Raw genomic sequence first — 25,292 nt, forward strand, 5'->3', positions numbered from 1 at the left:
CTTTTTATTGACTGTTACATGCCTGCTCTTCTAGGCACTTGAAATTCATTCTCACAAACCTTCTTGTCTTCTCTATGTGAAAGCTTTATGATTTCCTTTGTATAGAGCCGTGGAAAGGCTCGGGAAGTTGCCCAAGCTGCCACACTGCTACCTAGTGGCAGGGCCGGGGCTTCCAATCCAGGTCTGACCCCTGAACTGCAGAGCATCCCGCCTTCCTGGCTGCCCGGGGGCGTCTCACAAAGCACCTTAGGTGTGCAAAACACTATTGAGGTTATACTTTTCTTCCTTCTGGTATGCGATGAGGGCAAAGTGTGCAGAGGACTGGTAACCTTTGAAGAAGGGGGAAAGAGTGGCAGTTATCATTTTCCTATCCAAGGACGTTTATCCAATAAACAATTATAAAGTTTGAGTAGAAAACTTAACAGTATAAATTACAATGTAAATAAAATACACTTAACAGTATAAATTATAAAAACTTAACAATAGAAATATGATATTACCATTTGACTGACTAATTGTTTTGAATGAAAAAATTCTGTTGGAAAGATGAACAGTAAATAAAAAAGTAGTTGGGTTTATTTATATTGTCCCTATGGCAGCCAGTATTGAAGACGGCCTGACCAGTAGTTAAAGGAGATGAAAAATCAAGAGCTGAAGGCTCTGGCACTCTTGTCTTCTCGTTTTTTTTGAAACATCAGTTAGAAGTGGATTCAGTTGATAACCTTTTTCATTAGGAACAGGTTGTGTGCCATGAACAGACCCTGTCATCCTCTCCAGCGTTACGAGCAGTGTCTCAGGAGGAGAGGGAGCACGTGTGTGAAAAACAGCCAGTCCCAGGACTGGCTGCGGCAGCTAAGCAGAGGGCTGCTCCGGTTCAGGTCCCAGCTGTCACTTTTCTCCCTTCGCTGCAGTTGCGGGGGACTAGGCAGAGGGCTGGGAGATGACAGCATTCTTGACCCTGTGTGGGCTGGGAGTGCAAAGCAATCAGAGATAAGTGGATGAAAGAAATGAAGTTTGTTAATAGAGACCAGAAAGTCCGAGAATTGGGCCTTGAAGAGGAAAGACTCAGGAAACATCTGCTAGCAGTTCCAGTGGGGCGGGGCGGGGCGGGGCTGGGAGCGTGAGGAGGGGTAGAGGGTCAGAATACCCACCTACGCTGTTACTGAGCTTGTTGAAAAGAAAGCTGGTCTAATTTGATGTGGATTCTTCCCCTCTGGATCAGAAAAACAGAAGCATTATAATCTGCTATTCATATAGAAAGTGTGAGAAGAAAAAAGGAAAACGCATGTGTGAGGCTGAGAACATCTGCTGAAACAAGTCGTTTTTCAAGACAGCTAAGCAGTAACTTTAAAGCAACTTGCTAGTGTTTGGTGGGAAGGTTGAGGAGGCGTAGAGGTGGAGACCAATGGGATGAGAGTAATTAGGTCACAAGCAGCATCCCACCCTGTATCTTATTTTCTCAGTGCTAACACTCAGAGTCTCGCCAGTAAAGGAACATTGTGATTAATGGCAGCAGCCAAGAATATGACATGAAGATAAATTGCTCATAGCCTGGTACAGCTGGTTTCTTGGGAAAAAAGCTTGAGAGACATAACAAAAGTCTTCTACCAAACATAATGTGAAAGAGACCAGTTTCTTGGGAATGTTCTCACTTTTATTTCTAAGTCAGATATTTTGGGTTCCTCAAACCTACTTTGTATGTCATGAAGTGATAGCTACTCAATCCTGTCGTTTTTCCATCCACATTGAACTGTCAGAGACTGTAGAAGAAAATGGGAATGACAAATGTGCTCAGTGGCAGGGACCACTGATTATTGGATACTGTTATTTATTGTCTTTATTTCTCTTTATTAATGAGGAAATAGTGTCTGTTTTCCAAAATTTTCACATGTACCGTTTGAACTTCCCCTCCCAGCTTTTCCATGTTCTCTGGACTGAATAATGCCGACACTGGTGCCGCCATATGTTTGTGTAGCAGTGTGTACTTTTCAAAGACCTACTGTTTGCATTTCTTTCTTTAATCCCCACAAATCTCCACTGGGCAGATAAAGCAGATGGCATAGTCGCCATTTAAAAATTGGAAACACTGGAAAGAATGAGGTTAACTTTCTTGCCTGAACTCACACATCTAGTTCCTAACATAAGAAGACTAGATCACTCCTTTCTCATCTGTAAGCTCCTTTAAAAACAGTACCGAGATATCAGAGGTTCTGGCCTGAGTGCCCTCTACTCAGGGCCTGTTGATGAACTGGTCCTTTAAACACAGTACCGAGATATCAGAGGTTCTGGCCTGGGTGCCCTCCACTCAGGGCCTGTTGATGAACTGGAGGAACTCTCTAGTGTGGTTCTCTAGCCCTAATGTTGCCGCAGCCTTACATCTCAGTGCTCCTGCCTGATAAAGAGTATCTACTTCACATCTCAGTGCTCCTGCTAACAAGGGTATCTGCCTCACATCTCAGTGCTCCTGCCTGACAAGGGTATGTACCTCACATCTCAGTGCTCCTGCCTGACAAGGGTATCTGCCTCACATCTCAGTGCTCCTGCCTGACAAGGTCATCTGCCTCACATCTCAGTGCTCCTGCCTGACAAGGTCATCTGCCAGGAGGTCTCACCAGCAGCTCAGTCTGACCCCAGTCCCCAGCTCAATTCATCAGCGTTGTGCTCCCTCCCAAGCCGCTTTCCCGGTCCTGAGTCCCCTATTTTAGTGCCTGTTATCACCAAACTCCCAGCCGCCAGAGCCCTCGCCCAGTAATTCGGGTTTCTCCTGGGTTTCTCCGTTGGGTCCGTTACTGTCCGGGGCGAGGCCACTCCTCTGTCTCCAGCTGCAGCCCTCGCCCGGTGCCCTGCCACCGTCCTAGAACCACCCCGGTCCACTGTCCCCAGTGTTTCCAGATTGGGTCGGGCTTTGTACAATGCAGAGCTAATTAATCTCTTGAGACCTCCCATGTCTTCCTTCACTTTACATTTAAGATAAACTCTAAAATTCTTCACAGGGCTTAGCAGGCCTGGCAGACCTGGGCACTGTGTATCCAGCTTCTCTCCCCACTCCCTCTTTCTCAGGGTGTTCCCTGTGTTACCTGTATTATTTATTTCTTCTAGCTTCTCTAGTGTATCCTGTTCCTTTGCCTGCAGGCCTGTATATAAGCTGCTCTCTTATATACACCACCATAGAGCAGTGGTCCCCAACCCCTGGGCCGCGGACCGGTAGCGGTCCGTGGGCCATTTGGTACCGGTCCGCAGAGAAAGAATAAATAACTTACAATATTTCCGTTTTATTTATATTTAAGTCTGAACCATGTTTTATTTTTTAAAAATGACCAGATTCCCTCTGTTACATCCATCTAAGACTCACTCTTGACACTTGTCTCCTAAGTTCAACAATTATATTTAAAAATACCACAGTTTTTACGCTGGTCACATAATTTTATTTTGTGCATTTATCCATCCCACCCTAAAGGCCAGTCCGTGAAAATATTTTCTGACATTAAACCGGTCCGTGGCCCAAAAAAGGTTGGGGACCACTGCCCTAGAGAACTCTCTTTCAAATCTCACTAGGTGTGACACCCTCTGGCTCTCCTGAGACAGGGCCCTCTGCTCTGCTCTGGATCTCTGTCTGCCTCTCGAGACTTATTTGTCAACAAGGCAGGAGTCATTGTATCCTCAACCTTGAGCACAGAATGTAGAATCTGGTGGGCAAAACAGGATATTTTTGTTGAATGAATAAACAGGTGTTTCCAGTTTTCCATTGTTTTTTTTTTTTCCACTAAAACAGTTCCTCACCAGTATAGTCAGTTTTAGTGTTGAATGCCTAGTTCCTACTCATTCTCTCAGATATCTATGTATTGTAAATATCCCTAAAATTTCTGTTTCCGCAGTACCATTGAGGTATAGTAAATAACTTATAGCAAGATATCTAATTTACTCTGATTAAATATTTGGTTTGGAGGTGGGGGCACTTAATAAATATCAGTAGCAAAAATTTATTGGGTAATTTCTATGTGCCAAAGCATTGTGTTGTTTTTCATGAGTTTTTTGTTTCCTTAAAATGGTTCTAAAGTTAGCTGAGTACTGCTGTCACCCCATTTTATAGATGGTGAGACAGATACAAAGATTAAATGGTCTGTCTAGCATAAATAAGTAGTAGAATTGGATTTTAAACTCTGCAAATCATAGTTAAACCAGTTGAGCTTTTGAAAAACAGCTGTGCCCTGGCCAGATGGCTCAGTGGATAGAGTGTCTCGGCACGCCGAGGTCACGGTTCCATCCTGGTCGAGGCATGTAGGAGAAATAACGAGCGAGTGCACAGCTAAATAGAAAACTAAGTGGAATGGCAAGTTGATGCTTCTCTCTCTTCCTCTTCCCCTCTCCTCTTTTCCTCCCCTGCTCCCTTCCTCCCTCCTCAAATAAATGAAAAAATTAAAGAATATATTTTAAAAAGAAAAACAGAGTTGTATGAGAAATGCATATATTTACTGTTGTGAGTTTCATAAAGGGTTGTAACTCTAGGAATTTATGGTTTGAGCATAGGCTTGGAAGCCTGTATCTGTAGCTGTAAAATGGGGGAAACTCAGTTTGGGGAGGGGGCAATTAAATGAGATAATGTATGTAAGGTAAAGAACATATTCAGGAACTGATACATTGTAGGTACTCAAAAAAATGATAGCTGCTTTTATTGTTACTAAGTCTTCTACCAGCTTCCTTCATTGAACTTGAGAACCCAAAGGAGAGATTGCTAAAGAGAAAGTTGGATTTTTAGGTCTAAATAAGTTCTTAGGAGAAAAATTGAATGAGGGAGAAAAATTGAATGACTTAAATTTAGACCGTATACTTGTGTAATAATTCTAGCTCACTTAATGATTATTTTCTATACATTCCTAAGCCAAGTGTCCTTGATGACATGTAATAGCCTAGAAAAGTAGCTATTTTCAATAGTTTAAAAATGCTGATTATAACCTGCTATAAAGCTACATATGACTATCTCAAGATGTTAAATTTATTTGCTTTTTCTTTATTTCATTTCATGGCATTGAATTTTTTAAATAGCCAATTAATTATTACTTAGGAAGTAAATTTTGGTAGATGAAATATTTGAAATCATGAGGTCTATAGTGGGGAAATACTTTTTTGAAAAAACCCTGATGGGGGAAAATATTTGAACAAATATCTTGTATTTCAAAGAAGATAAAATATTTTGTTGTTACATCTTTTTCTGTTGTTATTGTTAGAACTTTGATTTTTAATGCTTCACCCTTTGGGATAAATATGTAGCTTATTAAAAAAGAGGAGAGCCTGACCACTGGTGGAACCGTGGATAAGGCATCAACCTGGGATGCTGAAGATCCAGGTTCCACACCCCAACATTGCCAGCTTGAGCGTGGGATCATCAACATGACCCCATGGTGGCTGGCTTCAGCAAGGGGTCAACGACTCGGCTTGAGTCCCCTGGTCAAGGCACGTATGAGAAACAATCAGTGAACAACTAAAGTGACGCAACTATAAGTTGATGCTTCTCATCTCCCACTTGCCCCCCCTCCTGCAAAAAAAAAATGTTTTAGAAGTTAATGACAATTTCTGTCAGGAATCCTTTAGTAGTTTTAAGTAAAGTTACTAAAACCATGTTACCATGATATTTTGTAGTTACAAATTTCATGTGGAACAACAAGAAACGGATAAAAAGAAGCCACTTCAAAAAGTAGTAGATGGATTGGCATTAATATGTATATATAAAGCATAAAACAAACAATTACATTGAAGTGATGTCCAAGAGTAGAGTGCCCCCAATAAGCTTTGTTTGAGAATTTCGTAGGTAAGATATACTTAGTCAGCAGTTATTACATGCTAAAGGCAGTATCTCATTTACTCTCTCTCTTTTGGTCTTCACAATAGCCCTAAAAGATAGGTTTTCTTATCCTTATTTTTCATGAGGAAACCAAAGTTTAGAAAGGTCACGTTGTACTCGTTCTGTGTCACATAGCTAGCAAGTGGTAGAGCTGGACCACAGATGCAGGTCTTTTCCAATTCCACAGCTCTGCTGCGTGTCGGGTGTAATTGTAAAGGAGAAATCACAGGCCAGCGTGGAAGAATTCTTTAGAAATTCCGGTTCAGATTATTGGGTGGTGCCTTAACAAAAATTTACTTTGGATAGTTACCACATTACATATAACAAAATAAATTCCAGTTGGGTTAAGAGTTAAATTTAAAAACTAAACAACAAAATAAAGGCTTAGAAAAACTAGAGGGTAGAGTTGAATACTTTCAAATCTCTAAAGCAGAATGCTTTTCTAAACATTATACCAATAGAAGAAACTACAAAATAAAATACAAGTTATGCAGCTACAGCATATACAATTTTTGAATGTTTTGACTATTAAAACAAAAATAAATTGGCAAAAATTAAATCAACAACACCCAGTGCTGGCCTGGAGAACTGTCAAATATGGCCTATTCTGTATCAAACCAGTTAAAGGCCCTCGTAGAAAATATGTGAAAGAAAAAATTTTGTGATCATCTCTGTGCGATAATTCTGCTCCTGAGAATCTCTTATATTGGATAATCTAAACTATGTGAAATGCTATTTCTGTGGAAATATTTGAAATGTTTTTCAAACCAAAAAGAAGGGAATCTAACTGTCCAATCTGAGGGTAATGGTTAGATAGTCAAATCACTAGATGAAATGTTATATATAACCATTATTATCAATGATCATGAATTCTGCCTTCCAATGTAAAATAATGTGGATGTATGAATCTTTTTATCTTTTCCATTTATGTTTTTACTGAGGATACCACTGTAGAATAAGGTAGTTGTACCATAAAGGACTGAAATGAAATATTGCACAGTAAAATCTTAATCATGATTAGTGTGGTAGTACAGTTAACGTGGTTTGCTTTTGCTTTTATCTTCTGAGGTCTTGATAATTTATTTTATTTACAAACTCTTAAGTAAAAAGAACTTATTCTTTGATCTACAGGATGGGTTTCCAGATTTTCAGGACTCTGTGCAAACCCTCTTCCAGCAGGCTAAAGCTAAGAGTGAAGAACTTAGTTCACAGGTAATGTAAACCACCAGTTAATATTTTATAATAATATATGTGGGTTGAAAACTAACGGCTACTTCAGGTAGCTTCAGTGTTAAGCATTTAAGGACTGAATTTATTTCTGCTTGTTCTTAAACAGCTGTATCAACAAGAAGATAGGAATAACAACAGTGATACTTATTCTTTGTAGTTTTGTAGGAAGTAAGATAGAGTCTCTACCAAGGAAAACTCAGAAGTAATTTGATACTGGGAAGCAGCCATGTTGACTATGTCTGTGTGAAATACAACTCTGAGATAAAGCAGTACTAGTTTTCAATAAAATATTAATTTAACTTAGTAGCTTTTTTTTTATTTTTTGTATTTTTCTGAAGCTGGAAACGGGGAGAGACAGTCAGACAGACTTCCGCATGCGCCCGACCGGGATCCACCCGGCACGCCCACCAGGGGCGACGCTCTGCCCACCAGGGGGCGATGCTCTGCCCCTCCGGGGTGTCGCTCTGCCGCTACCAGAGCCACTCTAGCGCCTGGGGCAGAGGCCAAGGAGCCATCCCCAGCGCCCGGGCCATCTTTGCTCCGATGGAGCCTTGGCTGCGGGAGGGGAAGAGAGAGACAGAGAGGAAGGAGGGGGTGGGGTGGAGAAGTAAATGGGCGCTTCTCCTATGTGCCCTGCCCGGGAATCGAACCCGGGTCCCCCGCACGCCAGGCCGACGCTCTACTGCTGAGCCAACCTGCCAGGGCCAAACTTAGTAGCTTTTGTTAAATCATTTCAATTAAAGTATAATAAAAATTGTTCAATTAATATGTAGCTTCAGGTACTTTAGCTATGAAGTTATTTCATTGTGTATACTGACATTAACGTTTAAAAAAGCCATTTCTGCAAACATCATCTTTTAGGAAACACTGCGTTATTGCTGTTGATCTTCTCTTTGGTGACTGCTTTTGGTCAGATTTAATAGTGCCAAGTTTTGTTTTTTCATGTTAAGAGGATGAAAAATACATTTCCCATTCAGAAGTCTTACTGAAATTTTATCAGTTAATTAGTAACAAGTTCAAATGAATTGAAGTTCAGTTTCATTTGATCTGGTTTATGAGCATTCAGAGAAAATAGTGTAAGTTTAAGCTTTTATCCTATTCTATGAATTAATATTATATATTTTCACCTATTGATTTTTACTATTTTGAATTAGGATTGTAAATGATTTTATATAGCAGCTTCTTTTATTACTTTTTTATATAGCATGGTAATGATTCATGTCTGCATTTTGATTATTACTCTGTGGCAAAGTATCACCAATACACTGCTTTGAATAGCACATATAAGTAATTTAGAGTACATAGAGACAGAACTTATAAAACACATGCAGAGATAAATTTATGTTTTAGCCTACTAGTTGTATATTTTAAAATATGTCTTTTTATGATTGGTTGGAAAATATATACCATTTTATTCCATGATGAAGATGAAGATCCTAGTTGGCACTGATATTTTTCTGCATAATTTGCATTGCTTAATTTTAGTGGGAGGAGTGTTTGTCTTCTTCTAGACAGCCATTTTATACCCTTTCTCCCCCAAAATACTGTTACCATATCAGAATCTGTGTAGTGCCAAATCCTAAAATAAAAATGCCAAGATTTCACCCTCTGTGTTAGAAGTAGTTCATAGCAGTGTTGCTGTTGCGCTGAGGTCCCTTTTTAAAAAAAAAAAAAATAGATCTTTCACAGGACTGAGTACTTTGGAAAACAAAGCTAAGGTCACTTTGCTTTTTGAGCTAAAGCGGAATTCTTTGGGATTGAGGAAAAAAGATTTTTTTTCTTTTGCACAAAATCCAACATTTAATGTTTTAACATAATGATATAGACATCTATGCATATTTATGGAGCATGTATATCACATGAAGTGTGAACTAATTTTAATGAATCCTAAATATATTTTCTGGAGTCTGAAATTGGCATCTTTAAACCATTAAAAAATCTAGAATGTTTTAGTTAACTGATTTTATTTTTGCTTTACTTACTAGCAGCCTGACAAGGTGACGGCAAAGCAGATGGAGTTCCTGTGCACGCAAGCCGGCTACGAGAGACTGCAGCTCGGGGAGAGAAGGCTGTCGACCGGGCTCTACAGGCAGAGCTCGGAAGAGCACAGCCCGAACGGCTTGCCCTCTGACAGCTCCGAGGGGCAAGGTGCGTCTCTCAGGGAAGCCCTGCACCTGCAGAGCCGACTGTGTGTGCCCTTCAGAGAAAAACAAAAATATGCTTACTTTTAAATCTCGATATTTTTAAGAGCTTACTTACAGGTTCTCTATCAAAATTAATTTTCAATTTGTCCCTTTCTCCAAAAAGGAAGGAATTCACCCTTCAAATTTAATTTTTAAACATTTTTGTTGTTTTTTTTATTTTATCATCCGTAACAACTGGCACACACAGTTGATAACGTATTTTGTGAAGAGTGGGTAGAAATGGGAGATGGAAATAGTGCCATTGGTCCTGGGCACTGGCGGGGGTGGAGGGGTGTTTCAGGACCCCTGTGGATACCAAAAGCTGGGTGCTCAAGTCCCTTATATAAAACAGTGCAGTATTTGCATTTGTCTATGCGTGTCCTCCTGTATACGTTAAATCATCCCTAGATTATACTACTTAATATACTGTTAATGCTATATAAATATTTGGAACACTATATTGTTTAGGGAATAATGACTAGATAAAAAGGGTTGTATGTGTTCAGTACAGATGCATCCACATCCATTGTAGGCCTAAGTACATGATACACCTCAGCAATAATGTAACACTTTTTCCAAATATTTTTTATTTTGCAGTTGGTCTGTGGATGGAGAATCTGTGAATATATAGGTTGATTGTACAGATCATTTTTCTCAAAGACATGGTTTCCATGTGAGATCTTTATCATTTGAAAGATCAAAACTTCCTATTTTTTTAGACTTCAAAAACAGATTTGTCTGAAATTTCTAACACTTGGCTCCTCAGAGACTGTGGAGACTGCTTCCTGAAGTATATATTATGACAGAGCACAGAGGTTTGAAGAGACAGAATGAGAATGGAGAGGCTTGAAGAAATTTTGCCTCCTTTCTGGCTTCACAGTGTCCTACAATCCCTATGAAAATATTTTGTGTAGTGTGACCTTTGGAAATTATTCTCTTAAACTCTTAGGTTTAGAAAGCAATGATTTTTTTATTTATATCGTTTAAAAAAATTTTTTTTTCTTATTCACACACGAATAAATTCTCAAGCCATTGTCATTTACTCTTTCAACACATTTATTTTTAGTATCTCCTGTGTGCCAGGCATGCTTCTAGGCACTGACGCTACAGCATTGAGCAAGATGAAGTCCATGTCTGCTGGCGCTTACATTCTAGTGGAGGGAGGTATACGGTTAATAAGTATAGAAATACATCCTCTAGTTTCAAATAGCAGTAAGTGTTTGAAGAAAAACAGTAATTTCGTAGGACCTTCTTTTTAAATATATTATTGTCATTCTTTTCTAGAGGGTGGTTACTACGTCAAAAAAAATATTTCTAAGTAAGAATACCACGTTACACATTCTCAGGCTATAGAGCAAAAAATAGACATATCAGGGTAGGGGAGGAGAATCTTCTTCCTTTTTTAAAATGTTATAGAAACTTTTTATTGAGGTCTTGTTTAACTTCCTCAGTCATCCGGGACAGTTAAGACTTCAGAGTTAAAAAGTAAAGCATTAATGAAAGATTTTGATGACCAATTTGTGACATTAGGATAATTCAGTGTGGGGTGACAATTGGCTAAGTGGGGTAGATTTAGGTTTGTGACAGAATATGCTTTGTTGTATAAAGCATTTTTGTGAAATCTGTGATAATTCTTTTTTTTTTCATGGATTTGCAATAGGTTTTGTTATTGTTTTTAATAATAGGCAGTTGGCTTGAAGCTATCTCTGTCTCTCTTAATATTTGTTATGCGGTTATGACGTGCCTTGGCAAAAGTTGCACTAGTTAAGAAAATGCTTTACACAGGGGATGTATTTATATTATATGCCAAAGTTGGAGTGCTTACTTAAAATCTCAGTCTTTTGTTTAGTTCATAAAAATGCCCTGGCATACTTATAAACTTTGAGACTAGCAGGAATTGCCATTTTCATCCTATATTATTTCATAAAATATGTCTCCAACTATTATTTAAATTCCTCAGCACCTGTTGACTTTTTTCCTTTTCTAAGGAGTGTTGAGGCAGTCTGTGGAAATTATTTTTAAGAAAAACCATGTTGTGTTTTTAATAATTATATGGCTTTCTTTTCCTTTTCATTAGGGGAAAGACCTTTGAATCTCCGAATGCCTAATTTACAAAGCAGACAACCCCATCATTTTCTGGTGGATGGGGAGCTGAATAGACTTTACTCCAGTGAGACAAAGTCCCACTCATCAGGTGAGAATGTGGGATATGATCAGGGAGAGAAAAATTTGAATAAAGCATCTTTTAATTCTATTCCCCCTACCTTTCTAAATTCAAAAAATGTATTACTAACAATACTACTAGTCAGTTTTTTTCCCCTTGGAAATAATAGATTGCCATAATAATGGCCAGTCTTTTTGAGAACATGGTATTCCAAAGAGTTGGCGGGGAAAAATCTCAGGAAGGTTGAGATTATCTTGATTAGCTATCGGTGAATGGTGACTTCATACAAAACTTTAAACCAAATAATAAAAAGCTGGTTTGAGTTATATAACTTTGTCTTTTTTTTTTTTTTCTGGCCTTTCATAGTATGAAATTGATGGATGACGTTTGCTCTCATGATGAGAAACCATGTGTATCAGAATCTAAACTTTCTATGCAGAAACATTTTGGAGATGATAATCATAGTTCAAAAGTAAACTGAACCCCATAAAGGGATAAGCTTTTCCTTACTATAGTTAGATGTTTACATACTTTTCAACCAAGTAAAGTGAGTTAGAGAAAGGTAAATTGTTAGAGAACAATGCCATTTGAAAGAATCTGTTATCATTCAGTCTTTGAGTTAAACTAACATTAGGAGTCACTTGAAGTCAGTTGCTTTATCTGTAAAATAGAAATAATTTAATAGAGTAGTTGTAAGGATTAGCCAAGGTAGTGTATTTGAATTGCCTGGCTGATAGGAATTTAATAAATGGTAGCCACTATTTTTATTACTCTTTACTGAATTTAAAATCCACTTCTGTATGGGGGGGTAAAAAATTGAACTGCCTAATTTCAGATAAGCTGTTGTATTGGTTACCTTTCGAGAAGCCTTTTCTAAGTGTGTGTGTGCACGCATGCATGTATATTATTATCCCCCAGTATTAGTACGTCACATAAATATGACAGTTTTTGTCATCCTGTAATATTTGTGTGACATTGAAATAACTTTAAGAGATAAAATAAAAAAATTACTACACACGTAACTCTGAGGAATGATTCCTTATGAAAGTAAAGTTTTCATTCTTTTAGTCCTGTTTCTCCCACTTTCATGTTTCGTGGCTAAAGAAACTTATAAAAATAGTTCCATATCTAAACATGGAAGGTGTTTTTCTGTCTCATTTTCTTCATTGATAGTAAGAATTTTGCTAGAAACTTAGTTGTATCTGAGTGACTAGTTTTACTTTATATACACTGCTCACAAAACTTAGAGGTTATTTCAAAATGAATATGAAGCTATAAAATATCCCCTAATTTTTGTGAGCAGTATACTTTATTTATCATGTTGGACCAGTCATTAAATAAAAATCAAGATGTTCTATATGCTAAGTGCATTTCATGTTTTAACTCTCACACCACCCTACAGAGATACTGTTGCCAATTTATAGATGAAGACACTGAGGCTTAGAGAGGCGTGTAAATTCTCAGGGATGGCTACAGCTAATGATTGGCAAAGATGGGATTTAAACACAGAATTCAAACTTTTAACCACACCTCTGTAAACAAAGTTTTTTTTGGGTTTTTTTGTATTTTTTTTTCTGAAGCTAGAAACCGGGAGAGACAGTCAGACAGACTCCCGCATGCGCCCGACCGGGATCCACCCAGCACGCCCACCAGGGGGCAACGCTCTGCCCACCAGGGGGCGATGCTCTGGCCCTCCAGGGTGACGCTCTGCCAGGACCAGAGCCACTCTAGCGCCTGGGGCAGAGGCCAAGGAGCCATCCCCAGCGCCCGGGCCATCTTTGCTCCAATGGAGCCTCGGCTGCGGGAGGGGAAGAGAGAGACAGAGAGGAAGGAGAGGGGGGGGTGGAGAAGCAAATGGGCGCTTCTCCTGTGTGCCCTGGCCGGGAATCAAACCCGGGACTTCTACACACCAGGCCGACGCTCTACCACTGAGCCAACCAGCCAGGGCAGTAAACAAAGTTTTTATATGGAATTGCAGAATTAGTAATAATTGGTACAATGCTGTGGAGTTTGGGGGGCTTGTTTTTGTTTATTTTGTAACCTGCTGATTTAAAGTATTAATATACTTTGTTTCTATTTTTTTTGCAGAGAGCCTTGGGATTTTAAAAGACTACCCTCACTCAGCTTTTACTTTAGAAAAGAAAGTCATCAAAACAGAGCCTGAAGATTCAAGATAGCTGTGATTTTCCCACTGTTCTTTGGAAATGGCATCAGTTTTAAGGATAATGCTCCATCATAGAAATAAGCCTTAATAACCAGTGTTGCCTCATTCAGCTCAAACAGATTTCATAGCCAAAGCATAAGGACTAATAAGTAGTCTATAGAAACCAGGAAGACAGAACAACAGCCACAAAAGAAAAAAATTGAATGTTGTAACAGAAATATTGATTCATTCACATTCCTATGTAAGTTGTTTTATGTGGAAAGGCTTACAAATTAATATTGTAAGCATTTATTATTTAAGATTGTATGATGTATTTGTGTAATTTATGGAAATAAAATCTAGATGTTGAGACCTGTTCAGTCCAGTAGGGGTGGATACAGTTTATTTTACTTGAAATTTCATTGTCTACTTTAATTGTATTTAGCATAAATATTATATGTGAGAGTTTAGTATCTTTGCAGTCATAAAAAAGAAAGTTTAAGTAATGTAGTTATTGGCAAGGTTGTAATGGCTTTGGAAAAATAAAATTTAGCAAACAGTTTAAACCAAGGAAAATATTTTGAATTTAGTGATGAAATTGATTTTGTTTAATAGGAAATGTCACTTAAAGTAGTAAAAGGTCATTTTTACTGGCTTAATCAGACATAGATATACAACTAATAAATACCGAAGTAAACTTAAAAAGATGAGAAATACAGTAGGAAGTCTTTCTTACCTATTTGACCCAGATTGCATTGTAAGATAGCTGGTTAAAATATAACAAAAATAGAAAGCTATTACTTGGACAGAGAATTTGAAACAAGAGGACTGATGTGTAAAAGCCTTGACTTAAACATTGCTATTTTAGAATGTGTTCAAGAGATTAAGACATAGTAAGTTAACCCTAAATGTGATAAGGATGGTGACTGTTAACAAAGGCTGTAATATATAACAAATGCCGTTTTATATTCAGAAATCCTTCTCTGGGTACTGGAGTCAGAGAACCTAGCTGGCCTCCTTAGGGAAAGTCTTCTCACCCAGACCTTCGTAAGTGTGGACAATCACTACCTCCACATTTGCAGGCATATTTCTGTGGCGGTTTAGTGGATGCATATTCATTATTTATTTTATAATTTCATTTTTGTACACCTTCAGATTTGTGAATGCAGTTTTTTTCTTAAAATTTATTTTCATTTGAAAGTATATTTTAATTCCCCCTAGTTAATTAATGGGCTGTGTGCATATATGTGGGGGTGCTTTTGAATATTAATGTACTTGCATACTTCTGAGAATTTCACATTGGAATCCATAGTAAAAAAAACAAATACTACTATTACCAATTTATGTTTTTTCTGTTGGCATAAGAGATGATGTTTGACAGCTTTACCTACTTCCTCCAGACTCATCTAAACCTAGATATTGCCGAGAAGATTATATTGACTTGGAATTACGTGTTTTTTGGTTTTCAGTTCTGCTCTTGTGCCATAACTGTGTAAAAAAGATTAAGTCATAATCTGTTATACTAAAATTCATCAGCCAAATGTTAGATGAAATATCTGTACTGTAGTCTCTGGTCACTGTTACATATATAATTGCTTTTTCATTTTGATTTGTATAATAGTTTTATAGTAGAAACACCAGTAAACAACTTCTATACTATTAAAAGGCTTTTTTCCCTTCCTAAATGTTTTAATTGTACCACTGTATTTGCCCACTGAGGAAGCTTTCTATGGACCTTGCAACTTTGTTGCTAGCTTGAGGTTAATTATTGTGGTTGTGTTGTTCACTGTGTTTAGAAATAGTATGAGTATGATTTAAATAGATCGTTCAGTTTTTAATATTAGCCATAGAACTGGTTAGTATCTCAGTAGTTTCATGAAACGTTTCCTGTATTGTAATCTATTTGGAGAAATTTTGTGAGTTTTTTTAAATTGTGTCTTACAGTTCAAGTTTGTAGATTTTAATAAGCAACAATTTTTAAAGATGCTGTAATCTTCCAATTAATATTATCCGTCTTTCCTGACCCGACGAACCGCATCTTTAAACCCATAAATAAGTTTCCTTCAGAATCATCCTTTTCTGGTCTTTCAAGCTTAGTGATAAGAGGGAAGCACAAGAAAAATTTCAGTAGAATACGGTTTTTATTTTGTAAACACTAATGTATTAAACTTGCTATACATTGAAGCAAATAATATATATTTTTATTTGAATTGTATATATAAATTGGATGTTATAACAGGTTGATTTTTTTCATTGTGGTTAGAGGTATTTTCACTGAACAAGGTCAATTGGTTACCTCATTATTATAGCCAATATACTCCAAGGGACTATTTCTCCCTCAGTCTGTGTTGTATTTTATTTATGTGAAGTCTGCATTTATGTGACTCTTAAAGCTGTTGGTGAGGTGGGATGAGTGCACTTGCTTCCTGTGGCAATAAAGATTTCCTGTGCCTCACACATTTATGTTTATAGAACTCTCTGCATAGCACTTTCCATAGTAGGTGATATTAGCTACTCTGCCTCTCTCTCCCGAGTACTTGGTCTGGGCTTGGGAATTAGGGCCAGTGGCTTATGTCTTAAATCAAGACTAAATATTGTCACCTACTTTCTAGAACGTTATTCAGCAAACAAGTACTCAGCTGACTCTGGTCCAACAGTTTGGTGTGTTCTCACAAGATGTTTACAAAGACATTTTAAAAATTATATCTAACCAACTAAGTAGTAAGTAAAAACATTAGAATTTAACATTTATAATATATTAATTTGTTAATGTGATTTGCCTTCAGTATTTAACGGAAATTATATGAAATTGAGCTAAACTGTGATAGGAAATAAGCAGAAGTTTTGCAATACTTTAATTGATGAGCTTTAGCAGGTTAATGAAGATATTCAATGTGTCAGTCGTGCCAGGTGCTGCAGTGAGGTGGAGGCCACAGAAGAAATAGAAGACATGCTCTTTGCCTTTTGGGAGCCCAATACCTAGTTGAATCGAAACTAATGCCACTCAGATAAAAACACAGATTTTTGTGTTATAAACTTGGGATGAATAGGAGCTGACGTTTAAGTGCATCCGATGTTTCTAGGCACTTTACAGGCGAAAGGAAGCACATTCAGTGAGTGAGACTCAGAGGAGAACGGCCAGGACTGAAACAGTTGTCAGAAAGTGGTGGGATGATCCAGAGCCGCAGTGGTAGTTCATTTCACTCTGAGGTATCTTTTAAAAATTACCATTTTATTCTGAAGCTGAATGCCCATTAGATCTTATGGGGTAATTCTTTTGACTGTCCCACTGAACATGTCAAAAGACAGGATAAAAGAAATGGGCTTTTTCCTGTTCTTAATTAGTAAAACAACTTGGGTAAAAGCTTTAGAATTTGGCTATGATGAGGCTACTAGCCCCTAGTGTAGCTTTAGAATTGTAGTTGATAGTGTTGAAGACTTAAACCTAAGTAAACATGCATGGATTTTCCTAACATGGTTTGCTAGTTGTCTACTCAAATGTTTATTAATGACACGATACCCCATTTTGCTTACGACTAATACACAGAGTCTTCAAAAGAAAATGGACCAAGGTATTAACCTGATGAAACTGGGAGATCTGTCTCTAATAAATGAATTCAAGTAGTAAATAGGCAAAGTTAGAACTGAGCAAATGTGCTGTTTGTAACAGTTTGAAGCATATGACCAAATGTGGTAGCTACTATTTAAAAATGACCTTATGGTCCAGCTGTGTGCATGGGTGGTATTCATTATTATCTGTTTGTGTTCTCAATGAAATTCTTAAGTGGGCCTCCGAAGTTAATAAAAGAATGATCCAGTGTCGTGATCCATTTTTATTGTAAATATGTTTAATCTCTAAAATCTTACTGTTAACTATAGGACCCTGTAGGATGATTCTTATTTTACATAGAAGTGATCAAAAGCTAAGTGACAGGAAAAGGAGTTTTTTAATTCATCTTTTGAGTATGCAACAGTTACAGCTTTTAAACCTTTTCTGGCTTCTGTTTCTACTCACCTATGAAAATGAAAAAGAAAAATCTCAAAGGTGTTTTTATTTTTTTGTTCAGAAAAAGCTAGTCAGAAATTTATTTTTAAGTTCATGTTACAAATTTTATAATTTTAGCAAATTTTAACCATTTTTATGGGAACTGAAAAATGATTGGTTCCATTTATAAAATCAGTTAAGCTATTTCTTTATTCTTTCATATTTTTGTTCATGTTACAAATCTTTATAAGTTTAGCAAATTTTATCAACCATTTTTATGGGAACTGAAAAATGATTGGTTCCATTTATAAAATCAGTTAATTAAGCTTCTTTATTTCTTTATTTCATATTCTTCCTGTGTTTTAAGAGTTACAAAATCTTTATTAAAGCAACATCCTGTTAAATTCTCTGTCTCCTGCTTGTATCTATTTGGTCACAATTTCCAAGGTTATTCTGACAGCTAAATACAGTAATAGTAAAGGTCTAGTCTTAAACAGTTCATCTTTAATTACAGGAAGTTTTATGATATTTTTGTAGCAATTGGATACAACTCTCGAACAGGGAACATGGGAAATGAATCACACAAAGTACTAATCTTAGTTTTATTTCAACACCTATATGAAATGTTTAGTTATGATCCTTTTTTTTGTTTTATTGCCTGATTCAAGACACTTCAATGAGAAAGTTTTGTTTAACTTGATTATATAATTGCTGTCTAAGTTTTTCAGTGTTATGTCTCAAAACAATTGACAGTCTTGGAGAAATACAGTTAATTGAATGCTCCCATCAAACAATGTCACAAAGTGCAGCTTAGATACAAATAGCACTGTTTCAAAATGGTAGTAGAATTTTTCTTATTGACAAACTTTGTGAATTTCCTGGTAGTCCAATTTGGTAATCAACACAGGCTAGTTTTGCTCTGGGTGAGCACCAGTGACAGTCTAAGTTAGATTGTGCTTCATATTTACACATTCTGAAACCTTATGAGTCATCTTTGCTTTAAAAGTTTGCACTTCATAAATTTATGTTGAAGTACCATGTTCAACACCCACACACAATCCTAATCAAGTAAGGCCATTCTCTTCTAACTGCCACAGACACCCTCTGCTGACAGGTCACTTAGGCTCAAGTGTGTAGGAAGATACTGAAGTAGTGCATACGTAGGTGGAATCTTAACCATTTACTGGCTCAGCAGAGGCATCTTACAGTTTTCCGAGACTACCTACCATCCCCAACTGTGAACTGTTAAACCAAATGTCTGTGGTCGAGCCCCACGCCCTATTTATTATCCTTCCCAGAAGACAAAAGTGATTTGTTTGGTACCATGTCCTCGTACTGTAGGCCTCCCAGATCTCATTATTTTAGTTAACGTTTTTTTAAAAAGTACAGTTGACCCTTGAACAATGTGGGTTTGAGTTATGTGGGCCACTTATATTACACAACGATTTTTTTTTTTAGTAAACATTGTAAATATTTTCTCATGATTTCCTTAACCTTTTCTCTCTAGCTTACTTTATGACAAGAATTCAGAATATAACACATGTTAACAAAAAATACGTGTTTATCAACTGTTAACAATCAGTAGGACTTCCTGTAGTAGTTAACTCTGAGGAATCAAACGTTGTGTGTGGACTTTTGACGATGGGGGTCAGCACCCCTAACCTTCAGGTTGTTCAAGGGCCAACTCTACATACTTGCCACCCTCAGGTCCCTGGCAACATAATGTAGGGATGTTTTCAATCAACAGTTAAAATGGACTAGATCATCATTTTCCTTTTTGAATTCAGCCAGTCAATCTATCGTCACATAGCCATATATAGATTGAATTTCTTTTGCATGCATTGGCTAACTCTTAAATTAGATCACATCTTCTGTTTTTTAAAGATGAGAAGACAACAAGACAGCTCACATAATGGATAGATACCACAGATATCCAGGTACTTAACTCTGGATATTTAAAAGGCAATTGATACTTTTTATAAAAATTAGCATTTCAAAGAAATAATTTTGAGGTTACCTAATTCAAAGAGAAAAAAATAAAAGTGAAGAGAGAAGGATCTCATTTCTCAAGACTTTAAGCATGATAGTTTGTGATAGTTTTCCAGGAGAAAGAAGTCACTGTTCTATGCTCCCTTATTAAAAAGCCAAGCACTAGGTACTTGTAAAGCAAATGATCTCAAACTCAGGCTTATATGGCGACCTTGGGCTCAAGCCAGTAACCTTGGACTTCAAGCAAGTCCTCAGGTTTTGAACTGGTGACCTAAGTGTTCTGGGTTGACTATCTGTCTACTGTGCCAGCACGGTCAGGCAAGGCTTATACTCAATCTAGTAATTGTAATAGTGCTATATAGCAAATTTACCTTTTTTTTTTTTAGAAAGAATAACAAACATTTCCTATGGTACATTGCTCACAGGTTTGTTCTTTATAATTTTTTTAATTAATTTTATTTTATTAACATGGATTCAAGTGTCCCACTGAATATAACACCCTCACCCCCCAACCCCCGTGTCCCTGTTTACACCCCTTTTGCTCCCCCTCCTCCTAACTCCCCCCTTCCCTCTGGGATTTGCTGTCCTGTTATCTGTATCTCTGTGTTATGTATATATATAATTTCACTAATCCCTTCACCTTCTCTGATCCCATCCCCTTATCCTCCTTTCCTCTGATAGCTGTCCCTCTGCTCCCTGTGACCCCACCTCTGCCTCTATTTTGTTCCTCAGTTCACTTTGTTTCTTAGATTCCACATATAAGTGAGATCATACGATATTTGTCTTTCTCTGCCTGGATTATTTCACTTAGCATAATAGTCTCCACTCCATCCATGATGTCGCAAAAGATAAGATTTTCGTTTTCACAGCCACTTAGTATTCCATTGTGTATATGTACCACAGCATTTTAATCCACTTGTCCACTGATGGACACTTGGGCTGCTTCCAGATCTTGGCTATTGTAAACAATGATGCAATAAACATGGGGGTGCATATCTTCTTTTGAATCAGTAATTTGGTATTCTTAGGATATATTCCTAAAAGTGGGGTAGCTGAGTCAAAAGGCAGTTTGATTTTTAATTTTTTGAGAAATCTATACTGTTTTCTGCAGTGGCTGCACCAGTCTGCATTCCCACCAGCAGTGCAGGAGGGTTCCCTTTTCTCCACATCCTTGCCAGCACTTATGTGTTGATTTGTTGATGAGCGCCATTCTGACTGGTGTGAGGTGATATCTCATTGTGGTTTTAATTTGCATTTCTCTGATGATTAGTGACGTTGAACATTTTTTTCATATGCCTATTGGCCATCTGTCAAATTTATCATTTCTTAGCACTGACCAACTGCTATACATTTAATTCTCTCTGCAACTCCAGAAAGTGATTATCACCCCCATTTTGCAGGTGAGGAAACAGAGGTCTTGAGTTCAGTAATTAGTTATCATGCTGCTAGTAAGTACAGTATTACTGGGCTGGTCCACTTGTTTGATGCCAAAGTCCAGCACCCTGTTCTGTTAAATCTCCTTTGAACCGAGTGGCCTGCACTACATATACATTTTACACTCTAACCCAGTAATCACTTTACAATGCAGATAAAGCTTAACTACACTTACATATGGAAACAAGTAGGCTGAGTATTGATCAGCTGGTTAGTTGTTACTAGTGTCTAGATTCCAGCAGAAGCTTCCAAGGGAAGTAAATATCAAGCCATTCCAAAGTCAGGGATTTAAGCAGAGAAGTGAAAGGGTGTTGCACTGCTTTGGGACTAGCACATCTGAAAGGCCCAGATTAGAAAACAGAAAAGTCGCATTTAGGTGCCACTGGGAAATTTAATGGACTAGAGCAGAAAATTCAAATAAAAATGTAATTAAAGATGAAACATCCAGAAAGGAGAATGCCACTAAATAAAATCTTTTGAGACTCACACAAAGTTCTTATTTAATTTGAAAAGCTATTAGAAGCTTTTGAGGAGGGAAGTGAAACAGTCCTAAAATAATTGGAACAAAAGGAGAAATTGGATCCTTAATAATTAAGGTGTTCCAAGGAGCTCTCAGCCTGATCCTGGCTGTGACATGTGGAAGAAGTGATTGGGGTGCTGTTGCAGTGTCCAGCAAAACTTCAGGTGGTCAAGCTGAACTTGAACCGTGAGAATAGAGGCCAAGGGGAACAAAAATGAAGACTATCCAATCACTCAATAATTCATTCATTAAACATTTGTTAAAACACCTGCTTAAAAGTATCCAGGCACAATGTTTGGAACTGGACGTATAAAGATATCATCTCTGTCCTTGAGGGACACTCACTGTGGAACAGAGGAAAACGGCAATTGTTGATGATGAAGAAGCAGAATTTGATGATAGACTAAAATGAATGTCTGGCTCATGATAAAGGAACATATGGACCAATTAAATAAAAATTATCCATGTTGTGACACCAGAGAAAAGGAAGGACTACTAGAACCACTTCTAAAAGAGACTTTAGGGCCCTGGCCGGTTGGCTCAGTGGTAGAGTGTCGGCCCGGCGTGCAGGAGTCCTGGGTTCGATTCCCGGCCAGGGCACATAGGAGAGGCGCCCATCTGCTTCTCCACCCCTCCCCCTCTCCTTCCTCTCTGTCTCTCTCTTCCCCTCCTGCAGCCGAGGCTCCATTGGAGCAAAGATGGCCTGGGCGCTGGGGATGGCTCCTTGGCCTCTGCCCCAGGCGCTAGAGTGGCTCTGGTCACAACAGAGCGACGCCCCGGAGGGGCAGAGCATTGCCCCCTGGTGGGCATGCCAGGTGGATCCCAGTCGGGCGCATGTGGGAGTCTGTCTGACTGCCTCCCTGTTTCCAACTTCAGAAAAATACAAAAAAATAATAATAATAAATAAATAAATAAAAATAAAATTTGAAGTAATTTTCCTAGAGAGTCCAACAGCAAAGTTAGTTACAGATAAACTGATAATCCATGACTAAACCTGAAAGAATTTCTCGATTAAAGGTTGAGGTGTGTTTTGTGTGTTGTTCAGAGGGCGGAGAAGATGGAGGGATTCGGTAAAGGAAATTAGCTATATTTCAAACCATGGTTCACTTAGCTTCATTTGCATCTTCAAATTTTACCCACAAATTATTTATTAATTACAAAGGGAAGAGGCTAATTTTACAATCCAGTTTATTCCCCTTTCGTGAACTGAGTGGAAAAATTCTAGAAATAGCACCTGTATTTAAAATTTGCAAGGTTATCTTCATTGTCACAGTTGTGACCTAATTAATCCTTTTCACAAACCAGCAAATTTGGCATTATGTTTCTCATTTTATGAAAGAGAAAAACTGCACCTATTTAAGGGACTCATTGATAACTAGGGAAGGAATTAGTTTACAGGTGATAATAGTTTCTACTTTGGTTTTTGTCCTTAATAAAGAAGGGGGGGGGAAATCAGATATTTAAAAGATATTGGCTGCCTCCAGCTCCTTAAGGTGGGCCAATGTGAAGGCTCCAATGAGACCATTATGAAAGGGTTAAGGAAAAAGCAGTATAAGCACTGATAGCTTCAGATAAATTTAAAATCAAATGTAATTATTGTACTTTATCTGTTTCTTAAGTTGGGGGTCTTTTTAAACAAAACGTTTTGTTAAAACTTTAATAAGAACTCAAGAATTTTCTAATTCAACAAAAATTATCATCATTAACATTTTTAGGGTCACCTATGAAAAAGATGACCATGAGAACAAATTAAAGTATGATTCCTGAACTTGAAGCATTTATCAATATAATTCAAAACAGACAGCATTATCTCGAACAAATATACAAAATCAGAGAAAGAGTTACCAGCGATGCTCACCACCCAGATCTGTTCTTTGCCTTTACTCGAGGGTGTGAATAACAGAAAATGGGTATTTTTGCAGGCCATCTCGGAGGAGGCCTTTAACTGTGAGTAGAGACAACGAGCTCTGCTTGACGTGTTGAGTTTGAGAGGCCTTCTCTTTGTCTTAGTGGAGCTATTTAGGATTTACTTGAAAACAAAAGTCTGGAGATCAGGAAAGCCTGGAGCTCAGGTCAAGGCTGGGGTCATAGATTTGGAAGTTATTGGTATCTCATAAATAGTAGTTGAAGCCATGGGAATGAATGAGACTGGTTAAAAGTAGAAGATAGTTAAAGATAGTCTCCAGGGAAATATTAACTCCTATAGAGCAGGTGAAATGACAAAAGCCACCAAAGATCCTAAGAAAGGGCAGTTAGATCAGAGAAAGAGAGAGAGAGAGAGATATTCTGGAAGCCACTGAATAGAGGTTGTCAGTAATGTCACACTAGATAAGAGTTCAGTAGGATGGGAACAGGCTGTTAGATTATGATTATTATGGAGGCCATTGTTAACCTATAAGAGAGTGCTGCCAAACATACTACAGGTAATTGGGAAGAATAGTCAATGTACTTTTTAAATGCAATTTGCCAAAGTAAAATACTGCATACTGATAAAAGTAAACGGAAAGAAGATGAAAATTAGTAATGGATCTGATATAAGGCATCTTATTCAAATAACAGGGTTGCCTATTCCTTGATAAATACCACATCCCTTGTTCACCATAGAAGTTTAGACAGATTTATTTACAGTTGTTTGACACATCCAACCTCACTATGGAATCCAGAATCAGTGCATCTAGAACCCTTAAGTTTCTCATCCCAGTCCCTGTTACAGTCTGCATCTCAAAAGGCTGAAGTAGAATCCCATGACAGCTGATTGAGAACACCCAAACTTTACAGCAGAACAGATCGTCTAAAAGAAAACATTTGTGGGCTTTTTCCCTCTTTTTTTTTAGTGCGTGCAAGAGAGAAAGAGAATGACAGGGACATACAGACAGGAAAAAAGAGAGATGAGAAGCATCAACTTCGTTGTTGCAGCACTTTAGTTGTTCATTGATTGCTTTCTCATATGTGCCTTGACCAGGGGGCTCCAGCTGAGCCAGTTACTCCTTGCTCAAGCCAGCAACCTTGGGCTCAAGCCAGCAGCCTTAGGCTTCAAGCCAGCAACCTTTGGGGTCATGTCTATGATCCCATGCTCAAGCCAGCAACCCTGCACTCAGGCTGGTGAGCCCACACTCAAGCTGGATGAGCCTGCACTCAAACCTGCAACCTTGGCATTTCGAACCTGGGTCCTCAGCATTCCAGGTCGACACGCTATCCACTGTGCCACTGCCTGGTTGAGGCTTGTTTATTTTCTTTGTTTTTCTATACATTTCAGTAAAATGCATAGAAACTATAGTAAAATACTAATTCTTGACCTATGGTCCCAGGTCACCATCCTAAACAATTGGCCATTTATAATAACCTTGTTTTCTTTGTTTTAAAGCATTATATTTATTTGATTACTGCTGATTTGCAGTTTTTATGGCTTCAAAAATAGGTAGCAAAAATCAAGAATGAAGAGAATGTTTTGAAGAAAATAATAACAATTCACCAATAAATATATATTTTAAAAGATTTGAAATGTTTTAGCCTCTAAAATGTACTTGTTTTCTTAGGCTATGTTAAGGGCAGCTTTAAGGTATGATTAGAATACTCCAGCAGCAGTGGTTCAGCCTAAACATATTCTCCCTAAGCTCACAGAAATGATGAATTTTGATGACTTTAATTCCATGACAGTAAATTTTTATTTATTTATTCACTTTAGAGAGGAGAGAGAGAGAGAAAGGGGAGAGGAGCAGGAAGCTTCAACTCCCATACATGCCTTAGACAAGACAAGTGCAGGGTTTTGAACTGGCGACTTCAGCATTTCCAGGTCGATGCTTTA

The 25,292-nt window shown here is 37.8% G+C and overlaps 1 protein-coding gene across 4 annotated transcripts in view; it reads left to right on the forward strand.

The window, feature by feature from the left end:
* Nucleotides 1-17,052, forward strand: part of NAB1 (NGFI-A binding protein 1) — a 49,332-nt gene extending 32,280 nt beyond the window's left edge. For 3 of the 4 annotated variants that reach the window (XM_066346232.1, XM_066346233.1, XM_066346230.1), the window contains exons 5-8: nucleotides 6,971-7,051; nucleotides 9,055-9,217; nucleotides 11,330-11,446; nucleotides 13,505-17,052. In XM_066346232.1, coding sequence (XP_066202329.1) covers nucleotides 6,971-7,051; nucleotides 9,055-9,217; nucleotides 11,330-11,446; nucleotides 13,505-13,593 — 450 coding nt within the window. In that variant the 3' untranslated portion in view covers nucleotides 13,594-17,052. The remainder of the gene's footprint in view (nucleotides 1-6,970; nucleotides 7,052-9,054; nucleotides 9,218-11,329; nucleotides 11,447-13,504) is intronic. The other variant, XM_066346231.1, reaches the window with a different exon arrangement.
* The last annotated feature ends 8,240 nt before the right edge of the window (nucleotides 17,053-25,292 follow it).

The sequence above is a fragment of the Saccopteryx leptura genome, chromosome 7, assembly GCF_036850995.1.
Source record: "Saccopteryx leptura isolate mSacLep1 chromosome 7, mSacLep1_pri_phased_curated, whole genome shotgun sequence".
Classification (NCBI taxonomy): Eukaryota; Metazoa; Chordata; class Mammalia; order Chiroptera; family Emballonuridae; genus Saccopteryx; species Saccopteryx leptura.